This window comes from Anarrhichthys ocellatus, unplaced genomic scaffold (genome assembly GCF_004355925.1).
Source record: "Anarrhichthys ocellatus isolate YVR2014 unplaced genomic scaffold, GSC_Weel_1.0 scaffold2, whole genome shotgun sequence".
NCBI classification, from domain to species: Eukaryota; Metazoa; Chordata; class Actinopteri; order Perciformes; family Anarhichadidae; genus Anarrhichthys; species Anarrhichthys ocellatus.
In genome coordinates this window covers 8256295-8279896 of record NW_022280032.1, presented here as the reverse complement: position 1 = coordinate 8279896, position 23602 = coordinate 8256295, and the positions used below count along the sequence as shown (strand labels likewise).

Sequence of the window (23602 nt, the reverse complement as noted above, 5' to 3'; positions counted from 1 at the left end):
CACACACACACACACACACACACACACACACACACACACACACACACTGCTGATGGCTTTTTTTCCCCCTCCTCTTCTTTTATCTGGTGTGGTCAAGGTGTTTGATCGTGCGTGGGTGGGGGAATTCCCTGATTATAACAACATATTTTCTTTATGCCATTTTGCACAAACAGATTCCTTAATAGTCAACACACATTAAACACTAAAAACTGCAACCTGACTTTGTTTATTCTTTTTTTTTTTGATAAAATAAAAAAAACACTGCTTAGAATATTGTGGAACAAGCTTGTAAGTACAGTGATAGCATCAACCATTGGCCACCCCTCTCTGATTCCTGCAATGGTCCAGCCCTTATTTGCATAAGTTGTCTGCGGGTAGCTACATGACCAGCAGGGGTAGGTTAGGGGAAGGAGTGCATGTGGACTACATACACATGAGTAAAGATACGGACAGACTAGCTGCTTGTGGACTGTATTGAGAGCCTTGCACTGAACCAGACGGAGTTATGTATTGTGCTCATCCTGTCTCCGGCACAGGCAACAACTCACTGATGTATTGCTACAACATGAAACCAGTGAGTACAATTCTTACGCATGTTTCTATCTTATTTCTTTCAGAGGATAGATGACACAGTGTGGATGAGGCTGTTGAAATCTTTAATTGTCTTCTCAGATGTTCTGCTTGTTTGTTGACTTGAACAGTGAAACACAGTTTTTCATCTGTATTTGTTTATAGTGGTTGAAGAGAATGTTCTTTAACTGACACCGAACATGTTATAACTCATTTAGCATATACACCTTTTAATGAGGCATTTCGGAATTAGTGGGGATGTTTCGTCGTCTGCACAGAACATTTGTTGGGCTATAAGGTTGTTTCATCTATCTGGTTTGCATGTGTGTGTATCTTTCTCTGTTTGTGTGTGTGTGTGTGTGTGTGTGTGTGTGTGTGTGTGTGTCTGAGGGAGAGAGAGTGGGAAACAGTGGGAGAGAGGTTTTGATGTGGTCATGTCAATGATTTGTGCTGAATGTGCCATTGTCACTTCCTTCAGCAGTTGAGCACATGGTATGAAGCTTATTCTTGTTTAAAGTTCAGCGGTTGCAACTTGCCAGAGTTAATTCAGGACAAGAGTTTGTGTAACATTGTAAGGTAAAAATCTCTAGGATGCCCATTGGTCACTTGTGTGGTTATATTTAATAGCTCTTAATCCACATAAGAATGCCATTTCATGACAATTAAAATTGGGATTACTGACAAATCACAATACTTGAAGCATGAAAAGCACCTAGAATAATCGTATCATTCAGTAACACCTCTCTCACTTGTGGTTTTTAACAAACATGTGTTAAAGTGCACCGGTGAGACTCGTGCTTCCTGTTCTCTAAGCACCGTGTAGTCAAGCCTAGCAGCAGAACACATCTTGACATGAAGCAGATTGCTGCTATTTCTATTTGATTTAAACCCCGCTATGTTGGAGCGGTGCGGTCCCTCCACCACTGCTGCCATTATCAAAGGCAGCTTTGATCTCTGAGAGACTAACCATATCCAGACATCATGGATCACAGAGGCAGAAAATTGGTTGCATCTGGCTGGAGTTGGCCATGGTGGAGCACAGCATAGGCCCTGAATAGCAAGTTGTTATTTCACTCATCTAGCATGGTAATGCTCTGTGCATTTACAATGGGAAAACAGTGTAGCTGTTCGTTACATACATTACATATTTCCAGATTAAAATAACTTTAAAAATGCATTTAATAAGTTGTCAAAAAGGACTCATGTTAAAAATGAGTAGTCCAAGCAAATGTGAAGGTTTTATAGTATTTCAATCCTCTATTAATTGTGCTTTCTATTTGTTGAAAAGAGTCCCTTATCATTTGTGATGCAGTGATTGATGGCTCCTAAATCAATGCTATGTTAAAAGAAGATGACATGGTGACGGCCCCTTTCCAGCGGGGGCCAGAGAGGGCGTGCTGGGGCGGGGGTGTGACCATTATTAACGGGTCGCCTGCTATGCTGATGGTAAGGAGGACAATTGGCTTTATCCTCCACCATATGCTGCCCATGGCGGCTTAGACGGGCCCAGTGTCGGCAGGGGCTCCTCTGTTTGGCCTAGCCCACAATCACCATGGGACTCCTGCCAGCCAGGGTCACGGCTGTGTGTGTGTGTGTGTGTGTGTGTGTGTGGGCTTAAGAGTGTGTCTTTGTGTGTGTGTGTGTGTGTGTGTGTGTATGCGTGTGAGCCTGTGAGTGTGCTTGCACAAGCATACTCAAGAGAGTCTTTAATAGCCTGCTTTACAGAACTTGTCGTCCGGGTAACTGACACCCCATTGATGCTGTGCAGGGAGGTTTATTTTCATTTCCTGGGGCACATCAAAGCAATCGAGGGAGGTGCAGGTGCAGCCCAGACCTCTTGGTGTGTTTGAGTGAGTGAGCATGTGTTGGTGTGTTTCGTGTGCCTATGTGCGGTTTTCTGGCCTTGTGCTTTGCAGTTAAAACCAATGGTATCTTTAGGTAAATTCTTAGATCTATTTGCTATTTACAATATTTGAGACACTCAGTTCACCGTTTGGTTTGGTTCTGAGGACAAAGTGTGGGAAGGCCTGTAATTTAATTTATATTTGGGAGGGAATTGCATCCCAGTCTTCTGAAGCCAGCCGAACCTGATCATGATTAGGGCAGGGATTTCTCATGGTGAATGGTTCCTAAATCCGGATGAGGAGGTGCAGAGATCTGCAGCTTATGGATTATCGCAATAGCTTTAAGTGTGCATCAGCTCTCTGCTTTGTTTTTATAATACTGTTGCTTCAGCTCACACTCACAGTATTCACGCGGTTGTGCCAGTAAGATTGGTTTGAGTGTTCCAGACACGTAGAAAATAATTGTTTGTGTACATTATGTTATGGTTTAAAGTCAACAAAGCCTTAAATACTGTCTTCTCTTTAGGTTTATGGGCAGTCTCCCGCTAATGACGACATCAACCAGAACTCTTCTTCACATCTGTCCAACAAGGCCCTCAGTAATGTGTTTGCAAGCACCTTCTTTGGTGAGCTCAAAAGATCCGAAATATTGCAAAATATTTACACAATGAGACTTTTGGTAAATAATCATCGGTTATATGAGTATAATGACTCAGTGGGTAAAGACACGTAATAGAACAGCTCGAAGTGTCTGATAATGTCAGAATTACATCACTTTACTGTAAACAGTACAGTCTCTCAAGTATCTAGTTATACTGTATATAATGTCGATATATATTGCCCAGCCCCAGCAGCATCTAAGGACATATAGAAATATTAGTACTATGACTTTGCAAGGATACCAAAACAGCCAGTTAGTTCAAGTATTTGGTCAAAAACTAAAGTGATTAAAATTTGACCGGATTATGGCGCTACATAAGAAGTCAGAAGATCAACAAAGTAAAATTCATCCTTAGGGGGACATGGATGTTTGTACTGACTGACAGACAGGGCTTCATCGTTTCCATCGAGCTTCATGACTTGACTGGCTGCTTGAGATGCTGTTCCAGTGCAGGCTGTAACATATTGTTACCTATTTTAGAGGGGATGAGCAACTCGCCTGACATCTGGAACGCTGTAAATGGGCTGAACCAGCAGGGCTATGAAGGTGCATTGGGAGCAGCCACAAACCACCAAACACACCCGGGGAGCTACAGCAGCCTGCAGCCACTACAACACAGTCACCTGGTGAGATTTACCTCCAGGACCTTGGATGTTGACAGCACAGCGCCCTTTTCACCCCGGCTGATAATAATAGTGTGTGTCTGCTTACTGTTCAGGACTACTCTCCACAGTCAGTGATGGCTGCTGACATGAACAGGGGTCTCCCACCAATGTCCACTTTTCACCGCAACAATACAGCGTCACGCACTCCGCCAGTCAACACCTCAGAGAGTTCAACAGGTGAGGAAATTGAGAAAATAATCTTCAGTGCTTATTTAAACTCAAGTTTGTCTGCTCTCTATTGTGATCATTTACAATGGGTGTTTTTCCTTCAGTCTCAGGGACCGAGGCACATGTGTCAGGAGGGTCACAGACAGGCGATACCTTGGGCAAAGCTCTGGCCTCTGTAAGTATGCACCACCTCAATCCAATTAGAACGGCTCATCTATGCCGTGTTTTGTCAAACAGTCAGACCAGAGCGTCAGACCAAGCCCTGAGAGCCCCAGTGTTATAATGCAAAAGGAAAATAGTGCTTTGTCCCTGCCTGTAACAGACCAGTGCATAATAACGAAGGGCTAAGCTCCTGCTGCTGGACTTTTTATTGCCTGCTGACTAGTAAAATGACCAGAATTGATGAGTTTAGTTCATGTTACGAGCCTGCTCCAAAGGCTGTGGCAGCAGCTGTAAAACCTCACGCAGAAATGACAAGTTGTGCTTTCAAAATGATCCATGCCCGACTCCCCCGACTCCCCCTCCTCCCCCTCCTTCTCTCTCTCCCTGTCTGCTTCCAGATTTATTCCCCCGATCACACCAGCAGCAGCTTCCCCTCCAGCTCATCTACACCAGTGAGGTCTCCGTCCCCGCTGCAGAACGCAGCTGAACATGCAGGTAAACTGGAGTAACACGTGCTGCTATATAGCTGCTGCCCAGAGTGAAATAGTATGTATGTACATTCTGTGTTTTTCAACCCTTTTATGGTCTAATATGGTTGTTTTCTTCCTCTCAGGTACCAACATGTGGCACCGGAGTTCAGTTCAGGCACCAGTGTCACCGCACTATGAGTCTTCACTTATATCATTGGTAAAGATCTAATTTGATACATGCCTGAAGTCTAAGATTAAATTATTATTGTGTCCTATAGAGAACATGAGCGCATTTTATATATATATATATATATAAGCATTGCGGCAAATATAATGAAGTAAGACTGAGAAGGATAATATATTCAATATAAAATACCTAGAATATATTTAAGCATATTAAAACCAATAATTAACAGTATAATGAATGAATGCATTGGTATGTTCACATACCTGGAAAAATGTATGATATTATGAAAATACCAATACAACAATAATAACTGCAACAATAATTATAGTAAAAATTGTCTTAATGCTTGAGAAGACCATGTTCAAAAATAATTACATCAGAAGAGACTTCAAATGGCAACAAATGAGGGCAAACTGAGAAAAGTAATCACATACAGTTTATTGATAAAAGACCAGGAAGTCACTGCACCTGGGCAAGAAATAGAGCCAGTCTAGCTGGTTCCAGTCTTAATGCTAAGTTAAGCTAACATGCTGCTGGCTGCAGCTTCATATTTAACGCACAGATACGATATCAATTTTGTCAGATAGCTCTAGGCAAGAATGTGAATAATGCTAGTTCCCAAAATAATGAACTATTTCCCAAACTGAAACATATGCCTTTCTTTGTTACTTTGTGACTTACTTCACTGTTTTTGTCACAACTGAGCACAAAAAAACAGCCTTTTCTTTTTTTAAAAGAATGAATTTAGAGCTGAAATTTGGCAAAACTCAGAGTACATAAACTGTGTCCTGATTGGCAAATACCGCCAATAACTTTTTGTGTCTTGGTGTTTGCAGTCTCAGGTGGAGGACCGACTGGACAGACTGGACGATGTGATCCACGTCCTGAGGAACCACGCTGTGGGCCCCACAGCCGGCCTGCCCTCTGACATCCACGGCCTGCTAAACCAGAACCTCCACGGCCACCTGGGATCTGCCAGCACTCTGCCGCTCCCCTGCCACACTTCAGCCATGGTAAACATTAAACAACCATTTCTTTGAAGTTTTTAAGGAAGGAGAGGGCAGCGTGTATGGAAACCCCATGCTGTGTGTGTGTGTGTGTGTGTGTGTGCTGGTGTTCAGTTACAGGAATTTTCCACCCGCTATGTCTGCATGTTTTCCTCATATAAAGGTTGTTGTCCTTGGAATAGGAAACTGAGCACAATGGGAGAGGGCTGTGACGCGTTGCCCTTGTGTGGAGAGCTATGTGCGGACTCTAATTCCACTGTGGGGTGATGAGGGTCGCATGCATCGTAAAAATTCACATTCCAGTATGTTTTCAGCAGGCCAGGGGATTTTGACCCAGCTGGAGTTGAAGTATATGCAGGGGAATGTTTTTTTTTAAGTCTAATCCTTTGGGGGTATTAAATTCACTCACTTTTATTTTTCCAAATGATGTGTCTGTTAGAAGTGAATCATCATTCCTGAAGAGAATTGATGGTATGTGTAGAGAGTATTCAGTAGTTTTAAGGGAAGGATTAAGATTGTCTGAGATTAAATTAATTCTGTAGAGCGGGAGATCTACCCGGAAACAAGGAGGCAGCTGTTGGTTTTGTGACTTCTTTGCCATTGGTTGGATCTGAAAGTTGTATAAACCTACTGTATGTGACTGAGCCAGGCTTGCTGTCTCATGAACACATGAATATTTCCCTTATCTCATCCCTTTCTTTGTTTGTTGTAAAGGTTGAAGCTGTCAATATGAACAACAACCACTCAGCCTTCCAGAGTCCCACACAAAATGGCCATCCGTACTCAGCCAGACAGAGGACCCCACTTCAGCCCATGCAAAGTGGAGGTAGAGGCTGCTGCAAATCTTACCTCCTATAGCTGAACTTTTGAACCTTTGAGCCATAAATACTTAAGAGCTCTTACAGCTTTAATATATACAGTATATATATATATATATATTTTTTTTTTTTATAATTTTGTGTGATCTCCCACAGGAGGTCTTGGAGTTCAGAATAATCTGGAGCTGAAGATGGAAAGCAGGGAACGGGAAGAGATGATGCACACCAGTCACAGCTCTGACAGCCAGAGATCAGATGATGAGAGCGAACTCAAAACACAAGGAGAAATCAGTGGAAGTAACAGGTAAACAGTCCCACTTACCTGCTAAGTATATATATATTTTATATATATATAAAAAAATAATAAGAAAAAAACGGTTTGGTTTTTAAGCTGCTGAATCTGTTGTGGACTCATTGTGCTGAAAAAAGTGTTGTGTGCATGAATAATAATCTGCAATGGCAAAAAAATGAATTGAGAAAGAAAGTATTTTGTGACAGTAAAGTAGTAAAAAGGTAAGAATTAGAGATGTCTTATTTCACCAACTTAAAACGCTGTCGGACCCCCTGATGTGAAGGGCAGCTGTGTCCAGGAGAGCCTATTTAGTTCTGCCTCATCTTTCTTCTTCATGTTACAATCAATTAAATGAGGGAAAAAAGAGGAGCTGCCAGGAAACGGCAGAGACATCAATGTTAGGAAGGTGTATTCTTGGTAGTGGGGTTATATTTTTAGTATCCTACCACTGTCCATGGTAGCCATTAAGACTAAAATAGAAAACAGGCTGAGTTACAGCCCTTAGTACCGACTAAGTGGAACTAACTAATAATTGTAACAAGGGCTTTTTCTAATTAATTATTTAGACTATTAAATGGAGAAAAGAAATGCTTACAAGCTCAACTTCAAGAGTAAACACATTGCTTGTTTTGTCAGACCAACAGTCTCAAACCCGAAAAAATATATTCATTCAATTACAAATATATAAAACTAAGAAAATCAGCAAATCCTTACAAAGATTTTTTTATTATTATTATTATTATTATTAATAATTAATTAACTAAACAATTAATTCTGTATCAAAATGAGTTGCCCATTAATATTCTGTTGCTCATTAATCAACAATTGTTCCAGCTCTATTTTTGTCATCAGATCGTTTCATGATCATTGGTGACGGAGAATGTCACTTTATTCGATTTTAAATGAGCCAGTGATTTGAAACCAGATTGAACATCTTAAGAGCCTCACAGTTTAATTTGAGTGTTGTCTGGAGTTTCAGAGGTCACTTCAGGACATCAGCTCTGATGCCTGAGCACATCTTTTCTTTTTATTTATATCTATTATCTAGTTGAGGCAAATCGATGTCGACATATGGGGACAATCCTCCAGCAATGAGACAATGATTGAAAATAAAACGATTTCTTTAAAAAGGGAGTGCATCTCTTGACCATCAGTGGTTATGGACTGAGAAAGGATCATCTTAAAAAATGATTTTCAAAAAGAAACACTCTTGTAAATTAATTATTCGCCTGATCACATGAGATTGTCAATACATATAAGCCCTTTTCACAGAACAAACGAAGATATATCAGATAACCTTAGGTGACTCAACAACATGAGGTTAGCTCAGTGACCAGCAGAGGGCAGAGAGATCCACAGTATAACTGTTCTTATGTGTGACCCACTGAAGCTCTTAGATCCACTTAAGCTTGAATATCAACTTTAAGAACATGAATGTTTAAAATAATCATACAATAGATTAATGAGCATCCTTACCAGCGTCTTCTCATGTATGTCTCGTTGGTGTTATAGTATCCACGAGGATGGGGATGAAGATCTGAGTCCGGAGCAGAAGCTCGTGCGTGAGCGCGGCAGGAGGATGGCCAACAACTCCCGTGAACGTCTGCGTGTGCGGGACATCAACGAGGCCTTCAAGGAGCTGGGGCACATGTGTGAGGTGCACCTGAAGAGTGAGAAGCCCCAGACCAAGCTGCTGGTGCTGCACCAGGCCGTGTCAGTGATCCTCAACCTGGAACAACAAGTCAGAGGTCAGTGGTTTCTTCAGATGGGGCCTTGTGTCTCTGTAAAGTCAAATGAGTAAAGGAGAGTGAGACAATAAGATAGAAACCTACAACAAGGGGTTGGGAGTCAGTGTAGCAGATTAACCAGCTGGTTAGAGACTCTAAACATGTTTTAGCTGCAGTTTATCCAGACATTTAGGTCAATTCAGTTGACCTTTTATACAATTAGCAGACATTGGGCATCATTATCATTTATTTGGGGTCATATTTCTGATTAATCTTATCAACCCTCTGCTCCAGGGATATTTTTTGTGTGCGCTATTTTTCAAGCCTAAGAATGCCTAAAAATCTGTCCTTAATTTGGGAAAAACATGATAGTTTGCGATAGTTTTCCATTTTGTATCTAATTGTTCTCCATCTGTTTTCATCATTCTGAAAGCACAACACAACTAATTACTAATTGATTGAGACTCATTTTCACTTCTGCCACCTAAATCGTTACTATTCTTAAGTTACAGAACAAACATAGATCAAGGAATTTAGTGTAAACAGCATCTCTAATCTTGAAACCTTTTGTAATACTATGCTGGAGTAATATTTCATAGAATTTATTCTCACTCTCTGTTTAGCTCTGTTTCAGTGTCCACCAACTATTGAGGGAAATATCTTTGGCAGCTTAATACTCCACTATGTTCACCAGCTATTTTTTGGTGCTGGCCAGGTAGTGTGCAGCGGCCTTTTCACCAACAACGGCCAAAAGCTACACTGATGAGAGCTGAGAGAATGAACCAAAACATTACAAGATCAGAAACAATGAGCTGAAAGATGCTAAAACGCTCCACATGACGGTAGAAGAAGAGCAGTCTGGTGAACATTGTCTGGGGGTTTCTCACTGAGAGATATTTTACAACACATGTAATCAACTTGATCTTTACAAATATTGAATACAGCAGGTTTAAAGCCACCATGACAGCAGTTTGTCACAACAATAATTGGTGATGCACTGAGAGCTATAATGACTGAAAGGTCAACAGCCAATGCAGAATTCATCAAAGTATTTTTCAACAGTTTCCCCAGAGCAAAAATTCCTGAATTTGCACTACAGAGAGGATGAAAATGAATAATATCCAGGCACTACCACGCATCTTCAGCTTCTGTTTTTAAAATGTATTCAAACGCTAACTCCTTGTCTGTTGAATCCCACAGAGAGGAACCTGAACCCGAAGGCAGCGTGTCTGCGGAGGAGAGAGGAAGAGAAGGCGTCTGCACTCATGACCGATCCACAGTCCATGCATCTCGCTTTCAATCCCAGTGTGACAGTCGCAGCAAACCCCATGGGCCACCTCTGATTATTGATCTGAACAACTGCATCAAATCCAGCATAAAGTAGATAACATCAACTTACACAGTTACACGTATACATTCATACATCTGTGATAAACTTTCATCCTTTTCCAAAATGAGGCATGCATGTTATATGTTTTTAATATTGTTGTTGACCAAATGTTAATGCTGCCAAACCATATTTGGAAAGAACTACTCAACATTAATAATGTTTGTATAAAAGGTCTAATTTTGTCATTATCTCTGTGTCTCAGATGTTGAGTGGAGAGCATCCCAGGAAACATCCAGCTGTTTTGGAGGTCCAGCATTTCTTCTGAATTCGGAGGTCAACCTCTCTCCGTTAAACAAACATCAGTCTAACTTTGTGCCTAAACTTTACTTGTAACAGACAAATGCATTGTAAGCTGCAGATGTTTTGTACATATTTTGTATATTTATTGATTATCTGTCTGTTTTCAATATATCTGAAAGGATGAAACCCAGTAGTGACGAGGGTTCATCTGCAGTTTTGATTTTTTGGCAGAGACGGATAACTTTCGGACTGATTTTTACGGCGTATCACTATTCACCACGTACACTCGTGATTTCCACCGATCTCAGAGGACCGACATTCCCACATCTGTGTTCAGACAACGGATTTCATTTGTCCTGTGATGTGTGTGTGTGTGTGTGTGTGTGTGTGAGTGAGTAAGTGTGTGAGCTTTTGTGTTTGTGTGAGTATTGCAGGAGTTTGACCATTCTGTGAATGAACAGATCTCCGAGAATGTTCTTTTAACACATGGGCATCATCTGTTATCTGTATGTTTGTTACAAATTTGTGTTATAGCACTGTTAACAGGATTACACTTAATGATACACTGGTGGACAGAATCCATCCTCTTCTCAGTGTAATTATTGTTCTTCAGATGTAGTCGAAGCTCTTTGCATGTTTAAGTTTTTCATAGAACATTACATTTTTTTCTAAGTTATGTAACTTATCTTTTATACAAATATTGTGATTTTCATAATTTCTCTATTTACTTTTACACAGAAAAAACATTTGTGTGCAGTTTTACTAGATGTAGCCACATGTCATGCTCTGAGCAATACAGTATTACAGAATAATTGATGTCTTGTTTGCTTATCACTCTGCTGAACAAATAATAAATAATTATCAAATCTAATCTGTAATACTCCTATCATAACATCTACAGTGTGTGTACAGTTTGAAGTAGCCTACAGGCATGTGTCGAAATGATAATGTAGCAATAAATGTCTTTCAAATAGTTTGAGTCTGTATGTTCTATGTTTTATAGAAAGGTAAATCACACACCTATTGTATATACACTACAGTACAGTGTAGTACTCAAAACCTTAATTTAGGTGAAAGTACCAATACAACAAACAACATTACAAGTGCATTCAAAAGTGTAAAGAAAAGAACATAAATATTATCTGCCAAATGCACTTAAAGTATAAAATGTGAAAGGACTCAATAACGAGATATTATATTATTTGATGGTTGTACTCATTATTAAATTGTTATTTAACTATTGTAGCTGGTCCAGGTGCAGCTAGTTTTAGCTACGTTACAGTTTGTTAGTTTAATCCAGTGGTTCCCGACCCTAAGTGGTTCCCGACAAACATCTGCATACGTCTCTCCAGGTGTCCTTAAAATGTTATGGGGAACTTTAAACCTTTAACAGTCTTCGTTAGTCATATTTCCCACTTCAAACCATTCAGTGGATAATGATCACAATAGTACAGTGTGATAAATTGTCCTTTGGTTCTAATCAATATTAGTTTCTTGTAAATTAATACATTTCGTCGTATAAGCACTTTGAATCAGCAATCCCATGGATTGAATATCTGACACAGAGCAGGCAGTGAACGCCTCTCAGAGCGGGACACGGGCGGAGGCAGGACAGTGTGAGAGGAACAGGAGGAGGAGGAGGAGGAGGAGGAGGACTCTGTCCAGCACTCAAGACTCAGCGGGTGAGTTTCAGCTCAGATCGATGCCTTTATAACGCACGTTCTCTTAAAACAACGCGATATTGCTTCTACGGCGTCTTGCAGCGTCTCTGCGGGGCTCAGTGGTGAGTTTAGGGTCATCATAATAATGTTGGTTGCTGCTGTTTTTCCATCTGTCAGTGTAAAGCTCAAGTTGTGATAGACTTTTTGATTGACGTTTCCTCGATGTAACGCAACTGAATGTGACTGTAGGTTCACGTTGTATGTTTTTTCACAAACTGTCACGTTGGACTTATAGTTTAACGTTGCTGCTAAAAGTGTGAATTGAAATTCACCACCTAAAACCGGATGAACGCAGATCTGCAGTAACAGTGACTGGCTCACAGTCTAACGTTAACCGACTCACGAACAGTGAAACTTTGAAGCTGAAAACGTGTGATGCAAAAGAAAATCCCTTTAAAATAATGGACAAAATGCACAGGAACTTAATTTAGACAAATGTGTTCCTCTTTTTCTTTTCTTTTTTACTAAAGGACACTTTATAAAAAGGTAGTTAATGGTGCTATTAATAGACTTTACATACTTTTCAAATGTTTCATGGAACAGTTATAAGCTATTTGAGAACATTTGGGTTGGCAGGTTGTAAAGAATCCACACACTTTGTCCTTTCAGCTTTTAAAGGTGTTATACTAGATATTCAGAGTGTTAAGCAAACAACTTTAAGTAAAGCTATAGGTGATAATGTCTCCTGGTGTCTTTCTCTCTGTTGTAATCGGAGCTTCTTCGGTCTTTTCTCGACATAGCCGGCCCGCTGTCAAGAAAGTTTTAGTGCATGTTCGTGCATTTGAGCGTGCCCCACTAGTGAGCATCGTCGTGGAATCGAGTGCCCACCCTCTCAGCTCTGGCAGCACTTTTGGCGTAGTTTGCACAGTTAGCACCATTACCTGTGAGCCGCCGGCTGAGCCGCCGCCATGTTGAGAGCCGTTGAGAGGCAATCTAAATGATCCCAAACTTGTACATAGCACCTTTAAACTGAGGTCAAACAGGCCTTTTGGTTCAGAAGAATTCAATGGTTTGGACAAAGCGAGTGTCATGCTGGAGGAAGATTTAGCACAGTCTGGCAGCCCAAAACGTTTTCTTGTTAATGGCTTACAACTAACCTATAAAGCATTCGTCAATCAAGTATTAACATAATTAAAGCAGTCACAGAACCCTTTGTAAAGGGTGTCTTATTAAAAAGTAGGAGTACTTGTATATTTTTTAAGAAACCGTTTTGTCCGCTGCACAACGCCTCCTGTGTTCTTGTGTTTCAGCCACACAGTAACATATTTGTTGACAAACATTTTCCTCGAGTGTCATACCATGAAGTGGGTGACGACACCTCGGAGACCCCGGCCAGTTGTAGTCGTCATGCAGTCGTACAATAGTACACTGTCATGAGCACACAGAGGGAGCTGTTTTCATTGCACAGCAATATCTGGCTCTCGTCAGTGTCCATTTATTCTCTTTATATCGGCTGAGTGCAGCTGTGCGAGGAGCTCCCTCGATGTCTGTCATTGTGTCCCATGGCTCTGACCCTGCTTCAATGTTGTGTAAACACCAGCCTCCACCTGACCAACCTGATGCATCATTCTCCAATTTCCTTCAGTGTCATTTTTAACATGCCGGTTTGTTTTTTCTCACCAGTTCATCTGTTAATCCAGCAGAGTCACGATGGAGTCTCACAGGCTGAGCGGCTCTCCGGATGTCAGGATGCAGAGGAGCTACACGCAGCAACACGGTCCCAGAGGCAGCCAGGACAACATGTTTGGTGTCAGGGTGCAGATCCAAGGGATCAAAGGCCAACCCTACGTGGTTCTGAACAGTTCTGGTCAAGAGATCCACCGGGATGTCTCAGTTATCACTCACCAGGTGGGGTACAATCCTGGCATGGTGAGGAGGTCTGTGGAGGAAAGACCCTCTCCCTATGAGTCACAGAGGACTGCTACCTCCTCCATGTTACATTATCAGAAACACCCAGAGATTCTGAGACCTTATGACCCTGAAAGTAATAACATGAACTTAGTCCTTCCTTCCACAGCTTCAGTTGCTCGACCTGGACAGCTAAGCGCCGGCGTTCATCCTGAGACTGCTAATGCGAACAAACCCAGGATCCCTCTGCCTGCTGAGGGCCCAGTGGGAGACCAAAGTGAGGTGGCCTTGAACAAGACCCCTTATTCAGGTGGACAAGTCCCTGCAAGGTCCCCAAACTCAGTGGACACAGAGTCCTTCATATCTGTTGGGAATCTAATAAGCCAGTTCAACAGCAGCCAGCGGAGGGGAAGGGGAGGCCCAAGGAACAGGTTGCAACCAGAGCAGTGTCGAAGGTCACGCAGTGTGGACAGCAGTCGAAACTATGACTCCTCGTCCTTGTCCTCTTCCTCCAGCAGAGCCTCGTCTCTGAAGGGCGTCAGGGGCGAGACCCCAGGTGGGATATACCCTCCGGGATCAGCCAGGGCTCGACTCCTCGCCGGCGAAGCCCCTTTGCCAAGGGAGGAGAACAAGCCCAGCCCACTGCTTAAAGGGCATCGTGGAAACGACACGATGTCTCCACATGCTGCAAAATTACTTCACAGAGCAGAGAAACCCTCCATGTCCAGGTCATTTAGTGACCAGACTGATGAATCCGATGAAAGAGATACACAGGTAAAAGAGATGTGTGCCAAGGCACAGTTGCCATTTAAAAGTGTGTATTTATTTGCTGTATATCTTCTAACCAGGTGACTCCTGATCTTCTGAAAGGACAGCAAGAACTCTCAGTCGACCCACCTGAAGACACAGAAAAACAAATGCTGTTCACTTACCTCAAGGATGGGTAAGTGCCCCTCAGTCCTGAGTTCATTTAGTTAAAGGAAGGTGGAAAAATGGTTGGTTGCTTTCTTGCCAAGAGGCTGCAGCTAGATTAGTATAAGAGCAAAGCAACTTTATTTGTTTTGCACCTTTTAAACGGAGACAATTCAAAGTGGTTTACACAAGGCAAAGCAATCCATTAGTGCAGGATTTAACAAAAAGCTAAATAACATCAGTTAAATAGAATTATTTTTAAAAAGACTATGGTTTCAAGATCAACGTACCAGCACCTCCAAAGCTCACTAATTAACATGTTCAATTTTCTTTGTTTATACAGACAAAAAAAACAGGAGTTATGTTCTGAACTATTTCGTGGCCGGGCGCAGTAACCATCAGCAGTCAAATAAAGATATAACGTGGTAATTAGTGAGCTTTAGATGTGCTGGAAGGCAGATTGTTGTAGCTGTTTCCCCCTGTGTCCAGTCTTTGTGCTAAGCAACGCTAACTGGCTGCAGCTTCATATTATTGTACAAATAAAAGAGTGTATGAATCTGTTTCCAATCAACGTAAAGCAAGTTCCATTAAACAAGTGTTTCATGGTGATTATCTTGTAGTTGTGATCATGTAGTGCAGTCAGATGAGGGGGCTCTGCTCCAGCTGTGTGTGCTCACGCAGCAGTCAGGAATGCAGAGCATGTACTTGTTTCCACTGATAAAATAACTTCTTCACATGGAAAGTTTTTATGATCCATCAGCGGCTTTTTGATAAATATGTGCTGAAGCAGAGCTATTATTTAAAAAAAACAACCGCTACCTATGGCGGGTCACGCCACCGAGACATCGGAACCGCCATGTCTTTGAATAGCAACTGACTAAATCAGATGTTATCATTACACCATGTCAGTACTGTTAGAGTGTTTGTGAAATATTTTTCTTGCTTCTCAGGACGGCTGACGATGACTCCACCACTCAGAAGAAAGTCTCCCTGCTGCTTGAAAAGGTCAAGTGGAAAGCTGCTGAAAATGTGGAGGAGGAGAAAGTGTGTGTTGGGATGAGATGTTTGCCAGTCAGCCTGATTTAACGTCTTTGTCTGAAACTAACGGTGATTTTGGGCGTCTCCTTTTTCACACATGCAGGATTATGCAGCCGAGGTGAAGCTTTTGCAGCACAAACAGGCAGCGCTGGAGAGGGAAGTGTCTGAATTAAAGCAACAAATGGAAACAGAGATTAAGGTCAGTGCAGTCCCATGCTGCCGATTCATCTCTGAAACACTCACTATTCCAGTGACTGATGATGTTGTTTTGGTTGTGCAGAATGAAAAGACTCTAGCCAAGGCTTGTGAAAAGGCCAGGACAGAGAAGAAGAAACTTCAGGAAGAGTTGGCCAACAGTCAGGAGCAGCTTTTCAAACTCAGCGGCAGACTGGCTGAGATCGAGGCCCAACTTCAGTCCACCAAACAGGAGTAAGGATTTGACCTTCGGGTCGTTCACAAAGTTTACAATGAATCTGCCATGTAAAAATATGCAAGTCTTATCAGCTTAATGAGGGCTTCCAAAAAGAAAGGTGTCTAATTTGAATCCCCCAAAATGTCATCCAATAAAGACTAGCCTGTCATGGCTAACGATTGTTTGGCTTCAGGAAGTCACTGCACCCGGCCTAGTCCAGCACATGTGTAAACAATTGCGCTTTAGATGCTACTGGTAGGTGGATTTTGTTATCGTTAGCTTGCGGTTTCCCCCTGAATCCAGCCTTTATGCTAAGCTAAGCTAATCAGCTTCATATTTAGCGTGCAGATGTGAGAGTGGCGGTCATCTAACTTGCGGTAAGAAAGCGAATGAATGTTTACCTCGTAACGTTGAACTATTCCTTGAAATGATTCTAGTGTCGCAAAACAAAGTGTATCAAACAGAGTTAGATTATTTCCAGGGATAGCAAATGAAAACGTTTTTAAATGCAGAACTAAATATAATAACTCAATACTATGTTCTACTTTCTTTTACTCAGCTTCTGCTAATACTTGAAGTTTATTCAAGTGAACTGATGTATGATCTGATGGAGGTCATTTAACTGGAAGCAGGGTCAAATACCATTTGGATTAAGTGTGCAGATGTACTTTTTTGTTATCTAGTCCTACTGAGCACCTTTCTAAAACTTTGAAGCATGGGAAGCGGCCTTCTTTTCTTGATCTAAAATATATCTGTCATATTTCTGCCTTTCGTGCATATTTGTGCGCGTTGTAAGGCTGGCCCAGATGAAGGCAGAGAGAGAGAGATCTAAGACGGAGATGAAAGACCTTCAGCAGCAGCTCTCTGAGATGCACGACGAGCTGGACCAAGCCAAGAAGGTGGAGGTGATTAATGCAGATAAAGAAGTCCTTCTGGAGGTAAATTAAACCACATGAACAAGGCACACAAATCAACAGCAGCTGTAAAGCTCCCTCACGGGACTCAAGGTAGTGACGTAGTGTCTTAATGGATGTCTGTCAGGATATGGCGCAGCTGCGTGTGGACTTTCAGGAGATGCTACAGGTGAAGGAGGAGCAGGAGGAGGTGCTGCACCACAGGGAGAGGGAGCTCAGTGCCCTGAAGGGGGCGCTCAAAGAGGAGGTGGAGTCTCACGATGCATACATAGGCGCTCTGAAGGATGAATATGAAAATGCGCTTGAAAAGCTGCTCAGGGATTTAGAGATGGCTAAAGAGGTAACAGTGAAGACATGGATCTCTACTGTCTCTCTTTATTTCCAAAAGTTGAAACATGTTTTCATCGTTGACTCCTCCGTCCTGAATCACAGTGCAGTGCTCTGCTGGGTCGAGACAATGCCGAAGCAGAGGAGGAGAGAGGCACAGCCCAGGTGCAGTTGAAGGAATTGAGCCAGGACAGAGATCAGCTGAGAGGAAAGGTGCAGGAGCTGCACAACAAGGTGGATCAGCTGAGTCTGACAGCTCAGGAGTCTAACGCCACAGAGAGACTGCTGGAGCAGAGAGCAAGGCAGCTGGAGGTGAGACAACTGATTTACTTAACTTTGTTTATAGATGTTCTCTTCTTCTATTCTGCCATTTTCTTTGGATATGCCATTGTTTTCCTTATTCTCCAGAGGGAAAAGCAGCAGGTTGAGGAAGCGCTGACGGAGGTTCGGGGGAATGAGGAGGAGATGTGTCAGTCTAACCACTTGCTGCTCACTCGCTTGGAGGACGTGCAGGTAACGCCAGTTTGCTGTTAGCTTTAAGGAAAACGCTTGGTGGTGTCCTCGTGGTCTAAGATGCATCACATAGAACTGCTTTTTACTTTGTTGCATGCCATCCCGTCTCCTCGCACGTTTCTACACCATGAACTGCCTTTTTTTAGCCACGCTTAGAAGCTCACAGTTGTCGCCATTTTCTTTTGTGTTTTCTTTCCCAGAGTAAGCTGACCAAGCTAAATCATGAGCACAGGGACCTGAAGGAGAAACTCAAGGAGGAGAGGAAACAAATAGAGGAGCTGTGGAAGACAAAAACTGAGCTGGAGGATGAGAGGAGGCTGCAGGACAGGAATGTGGAGCAACTGCAGAGGAAGGTGAGAGGTGTACCTGGACTATTTATTAGACTTTTATTTAATCTGTCATCTCAACCCCATAAACCACATGAGATCAGCCGAAACAGGTGATATTTCTTGTGCTCGGATAGTCTTGTCCATGTACCCAAAGAGGTCCTCTTATCTCACTGGAGAAACCCTTTGTTAATCTCAGATGAACACCATTATGGACGAGTGCGAGGCGTCTACAGAAGTACTTCAGGACCAGGTTGATGAGGCCAGAGAGAAGAGTCAGAGGGAGTTGGACGAGCTGCGGAGACAGCTGCAGGAAAAGGGAGCAGAGCTGGAGAAATCCCGTCAGGCTGCCAAAAAACTTCAGGAAGAGGTGTGGTCCTCATTGTCTCTCTGAATCACCAGCATGTGGCTTCAACTGCCTGAGTTACCAATAAAATAAAATGTCAACACTAGGATGGAAAGGAGTTTGTTTTTCTTCTTCTTCTTAATGGATCTTAAAACAAGTTTTTGTGTGAGTTTAAACAGAGATAGAAAAGTAGTCACAGATGTGTTACAAGACTTGAATAACTCTGCATTCCTGCACACATGTGAGACTGATGGACCATTACCTAATGGCAGATGCTGCATGTTACCTTATCTTACAGTGTGTGTTTCTTCTGTGGTCTGTTATGAGTTCAGCTGCTTCCTCTGGAGGAGGATCTGCGGCGGTGTCGCAGGGAGCAGCAGGAGGCCCAGCTGAGGGGCCGGCAGCTGGAGCAGAGGGTGGAGGAGCTGGAGGAGAAGAACGCAGCCACGGTGGGAGAGCGAGAGCGCCAGGTCAAACTCTTGGAGGTAAACGTCTACGCAACTTAGGAAATGTAAGGTGTACTCCAGCGATTTAGTATTGCACTTCCACAATGTCGGGGGACTCGCAAGAGACAGATTAAAAAAAAGAAGACTTTAAGTTCATAGTATGGGTCAAAACACTGGGACATAAATTTCATCTTTCATTAGACCTTCTCTGACTGGCCGTCCCCACTTTGCAATGCAAGGTTTTTGTTATAAATCTGTGGTATTCAAGTCCAAGCTGACCTCTCAGACTTCCCTCCAAAGCCACAGAGGACACTACACAACTATTTTCACAGCCTGAATAATAACCACGACTAGTAAACTGAATACAAGGTATAATCAGCGGAGTGCCTCTTTAAGATGCGGTCAGAACATAAACAGGCATCCGAATGATAGGTATACTTTGTCCCAGTGCAGGATGTAGAAATTAAGATACATCTCCATCGACATGAACACTTATCATTTGTTGTTTATGAATGAAAAGAGGAATAAATAGAATAACTAGAGGCCATCTTGAGGTGGGATCACACCAGTCACAATGCCAAATCACTATCGCTGTGACAAAATCTGTCCAGAGACATATAAACACCTAGTAAAGTACTCAAAACTGCTTCTGTGGTAGTCCCAGTGTCTCCAGGACATTATGCCGTGAAGACACACACAGACTCACAAGGTGGAAACAATCTGAATCTGACAGGTTCTTGTGCAACTTGTGCAAATGAAATAAAATATCTCTGAGTTCACAGTAGATCTCGTCCTTTAGATCCGAATCTTCCCAAAGTGGAGTTATAATAAGTTTAGGTAATAACAGCAAAGTTTCCTGGCATAATAATAGTCTGTATATATGTTTGCTAAAAAGCTACAATTCTAAACTGATGATCATCTGGAGCTGTCCATTAGGAACTGTACTCTCAGAGCACTCAGTCCAACATGCTTCAGTTCATCATTATGCTTTGAGTCGGTTCAGCTGCCAGTATTTGCACTCACTTTTTCCTGTGAACTATAAGGGCGCTGAAAAGAGCCACAGCAACAAAAATCTCACAGCTCAGCACTGTTTCTCTTGCTGATGACAAAACATGACACGGCGACACCAGCATGATCACTGTTGACACTGCCTATAGACCGAGGAAGCTCATGTTTACTGTTCAAAGTTATCAGACCTGTCTGGGTGTTCTCAGGAATAGTCTTTCACTCTTCCCCCCCTTTATAGCGTAATGCAGTATATTAACTTGATAATGGTATGACACATTTTTCATGTGTTCCTCTTCTCTCAGGGACGCATCAGCCAACTAGAGGAGGATCTTAATGATGAGCGCAGCAGTGCTGACCGCCTGATGGAACGATTAGACAAAACCAAAGAGCAGGCAGGTTCACTCCCTCCCTCTTTTACAGCATTTGCTAACAATCATAATTCCCCCAACTGTTCAGTTTGAAGACCCAGCCCTACATCTGTTCCTACTATAAACAGATTTTGGGCAGAGTACTCAGATTTCAGAACGCTCACTTTGTAACAGCCCTGAAACAAGACTGAACCGCACTTACTTGATATATGTTTCTTCCTCTCTGATGGCGTCACAAGAGCCTCACGTCCTCAGTTTGCCTGTGAAGTAGGCCACCATTCATGGGAGCAATGTGGTGCAGACTAATTGACACAAAACACAGTGCAAAGACAAAAAAAACAGCAAACTATTGTGAGCAGCTTTTCACACTCCCTTCACTGGGCCTCTGGATGTTATTAGAGAGGAAAGAAGCCTTTAGATCAGATATGGCTGCTCAGACCAGACAGCATTTCCTCTGGTTTTAGGAGTTAAGCTGAACACTTTTAATTTAACCTGAAAGTGCCCGTCAACGGGTGCTGTTTTTTTTAATGAGGTTGTGTTTTCAGTCAATAGGGAAAACAGTACGCATAGAGTTCAAGCCCATATTTAGCTCTGTGGTTAGACATTGGCATAAATAATCTAATTATGTTGATATTTATGAAAGATGGGATAATTTAACCTCTTTGAGTGACAAACACTTATTAAAATGAAGCTCAGTGAGAAGTTGAGAGGGTAAATGTCTCTGGGAGTAAGAGGTTTAGACTCAAATGAAGAGATGAGGAGGCAGCAGGGAGAGTTTCATTGAATTAGTTTATGACAAAAAATGAATTATACTTACAGCTTGCATTCAAAACAGACTGGTAACAGAAGAGGGAAACCACACAGACTAAATACACAAGGGACTAATTAACTAATGAAACACAGGTGAGATAATAAACAGGCGGGAATAAAACAAAGGAAGGAAGTAGAACAAGACATGACACTATCAAAATGAAACAGGAAACAAGCTACAGACAATACTATGACAAGGTCACAAGACATAAAGGCTTGGAAACACAGTTCTAATCTTTAAAGGGACAGTTCAAAATTGTACTTCAGCACAGTACTTTTTTAAATGTTATATTTCACCACTGCTGAAAGGTAAACTGTTTTCCTACTCTCTGTGACAGATGGATCAGATGAGGAGTGAGCTGATGCAGGAAAAAGCAGTCAGGCAGGACCTGGAGTGTGACAAGATGAGCCTGGAGAGACAGGTACTGACCTCTGACCCCATGCAACGCCTGGAAAACAAAATACAGTCTTTGTTTTTTGACAAAAAAAATCTATTTATGGTTTATAATATGCATATTTGATTTGGCACAGATGTGCTTCCTGATGTAACCCCCCCCCCCCCCATTCACAATGGCTGGAAGAGGGGTACTTACATTACTGTACATATATTTGCGATTTATAATCGCACAGGCGGGAAACACATAAAGGCAGGAAGTTTTTAAAACGAGAGTACACCAAAATTAAACAGAAAATAAGAGAAACATAATCTTGGGTAGAGCGGGAGATGACATCTGGCATCAGATCTGGAGGACATTCAACAGCACAGATAATCCAGCATCATTACTCTCTGCCGACAGCTAAATGTTCTTGTCAACAAACACAGGTTCTGGCACAATGCTGTATTTCTTGTAGTTGAGTGGAATAATGTGAAACCATTGGCTGGACTTTGTATTGCGCCATTTGTGTCCTCCTGTTCTTTGCTCCATAGTGAAAACTCCCCCTTTAAATTTTGTCAAATGAATGTCATTCTTCTGTTTCATTTCCTCTGTCAGAATAAAGACCTGAGGAGCAGAGTGACTCATCTGGAAGGATCGCAGAGGACCAACCAGGATTCACTCGTCTCCAAACTTAACAGTCGCATCCAGGAACTTGAGGAAAGGTTGCAAGGAGAAGAGAGGTGATCACCTGCACATTAAATAATGACCTTTATGTCTCTTAACAAAACAGTAAATGTGGACAGAGCTTGTATTTACCAGCGCAGGATAACACTTTGGATAATGGTTCCATCAGATACTTGATGGTAGCTGTCGAGCAGTGAACCCACTCATATCACTTTCCCTGTGGTTGTAAGAGTGAGAGTATCTCCGGTCTGAAACACACTAGGTGTTGAGTTACAGGAAGCTGCAGCAGCGACGTGATCTCTTGGTGCCTTTTCCTCTCAGAGACAACAACAGCCTGCAACAAGCCAACCGCAAGCTGGAACGCAAGGTGAAGGAGATGAAGATGCAGAAGGACGAGGAACACGTCAACCTGCAGAGCCAGAGAGACCAGGTAGACACGTCTTTAACCGCAAAGAAAAAAAACTAAGTTATCAAGTAGTCAGGAGCCGCAGACTTGACTCGTGACTCATCATATCTCCCTTTTGTGAACTCTGCAGCTGACTCAGAGACTGAAGACAGCAAAGAGGCAGATGGACGAGGCAGAGGAGGAGATAGAGCGTCTGGAACACGGCAAAAAGAAGCTGCAGAGAGAAATGGATGAGCAGATCGAGGCCAACGAGCAGCTTAACAGCCAACTGAGTTCACTGCGGAACGAGATGAGGTGACCACTCACCTTCTGCCCCTGAGTTTCTGCGTTTAATATACGGTGTTACTTTAAATCAAGTTGTTCTTTAACTCTATCATTTTACTTCTGTGCATTAACAGGCGTAAGAGGAAATCTCCTCTCAATAGGACCGTGGAGGACGACGGGAACGACGTGGATGACTTTGGATCTGATTGACTGACATGACATGCTGTCATTTCTGGACTTTATTAAGAAATGTTGGACTTACGGGGAAGAAATTGATATCATAATTCAACATAACCCCTTTAACAAACTCAGGTGTGATTTCATGATGTTTCCAGTTGTCAAGTCTGACCTCTTGTGGCAGCATGTATAACTACAATACCTGACAAACTGATGTTTTACAATGCAGCAGATAAACTGGCTTATTTACCTGTACTCATATTCATTAATTTGTTCATAAGTTATTCCTTGCCAGTGAGCGTTTATTTACAACTGTGAATATTAAACTAATGAATAAATAAAATTAAGTTTGTACATCTCAAGAAACTCTTAAAAGAAGCAGCTTGTTTGTCCTGCGACGGCAAAAACCAATACGGAGAAATGGAAATAAAATATAAATCACAGCTCATGAAACTTTGTGTGTGTCGCCGAGGCTGATGAGAGGATTATGATGGTTTTGCCAGT

At 42.2% G+C, this 23602-nt stretch overlaps 2 protein-coding genes across 10 annotated transcripts; both read left to right on the top strand.

Moving 5' to 3' along the window:
• The first annotated feature begins 405 nt into the window (after positions 1-405).
• LOC116395534 (transcription factor 12-like) lies at positions 406-11174 on the top strand. The gene is made up of 13 exons (XM_031869519.1): positions 406-574; positions 2941-3040; positions 3556-3701; positions 3794-3917; positions 4013-4083; positions 4469-4565; positions 4684-4757; positions 5564-5740; positions 6449-6560; positions 6709-6856; positions 8357-8592; positions 9772-9951; positions 10164-11174. Exons 1-12 carry the CDS (start codon positions 506-508, stop codon positions 9912-9914), a joined length of 1497 nt encoding a protein of 498 aa, XP_031725379.1. The 5' UTR covers positions 406-505; the 3' UTR covers positions 9915-9951; positions 10164-11174.
• A 650-nt stretch (positions 11175-11824) lies between these two features.
• LOC116393481 (cingulin-like protein 1) lies at positions 11825-23539 on the top strand. Of its 9 annotated transcripts, XM_031865906.1 has the most exons (20): positions 12009-13451; positions 13546-13770; positions 13940-14544; positions 14619-14713; positions 15633-15726; positions 15824-15919; positions 16001-16149; positions 16929-17070; positions 17174-17386; positions 17479-17685; positions 17782-17886; positions 18087-18239; positions 18412-18582; positions 18891-19043; positions 20315-20404; positions 21529-21612; positions 22183-22307; positions 22573-22681; positions 22788-22951; positions 23056-23539. In XM_031865906.1, the coding sequence occupies exons 1-20, from the start codon at positions 13406-13408 to the stop codon at positions 23129-23131; spliced, it is 3102 nt and encodes a 1033-aa protein (XP_031721766.1). In that variant the 5' UTR covers positions 12009-13405; the 3' UTR covers positions 23132-23539. The 9 variants fall into 9 exon arrangements, with proteins under 9 accessions (XP_031721748.1, XP_031721757.1, XP_031721709.1 ...); XM_031865888.1 differs by lacking the exon at positions 12009-13451 and adding an exon at positions 11825-11883 and having other exon boundaries at positions 13546-14544; positions 14646-14713; XM_031865897.1 differs by lacking the exon at positions 12009-13451 and adding an exon at positions 11825-11883 and having other exon boundaries at positions 13546-14544; positions 15633-15687.
• Positions 23540-23602: the final 63 nt, after the last annotated feature.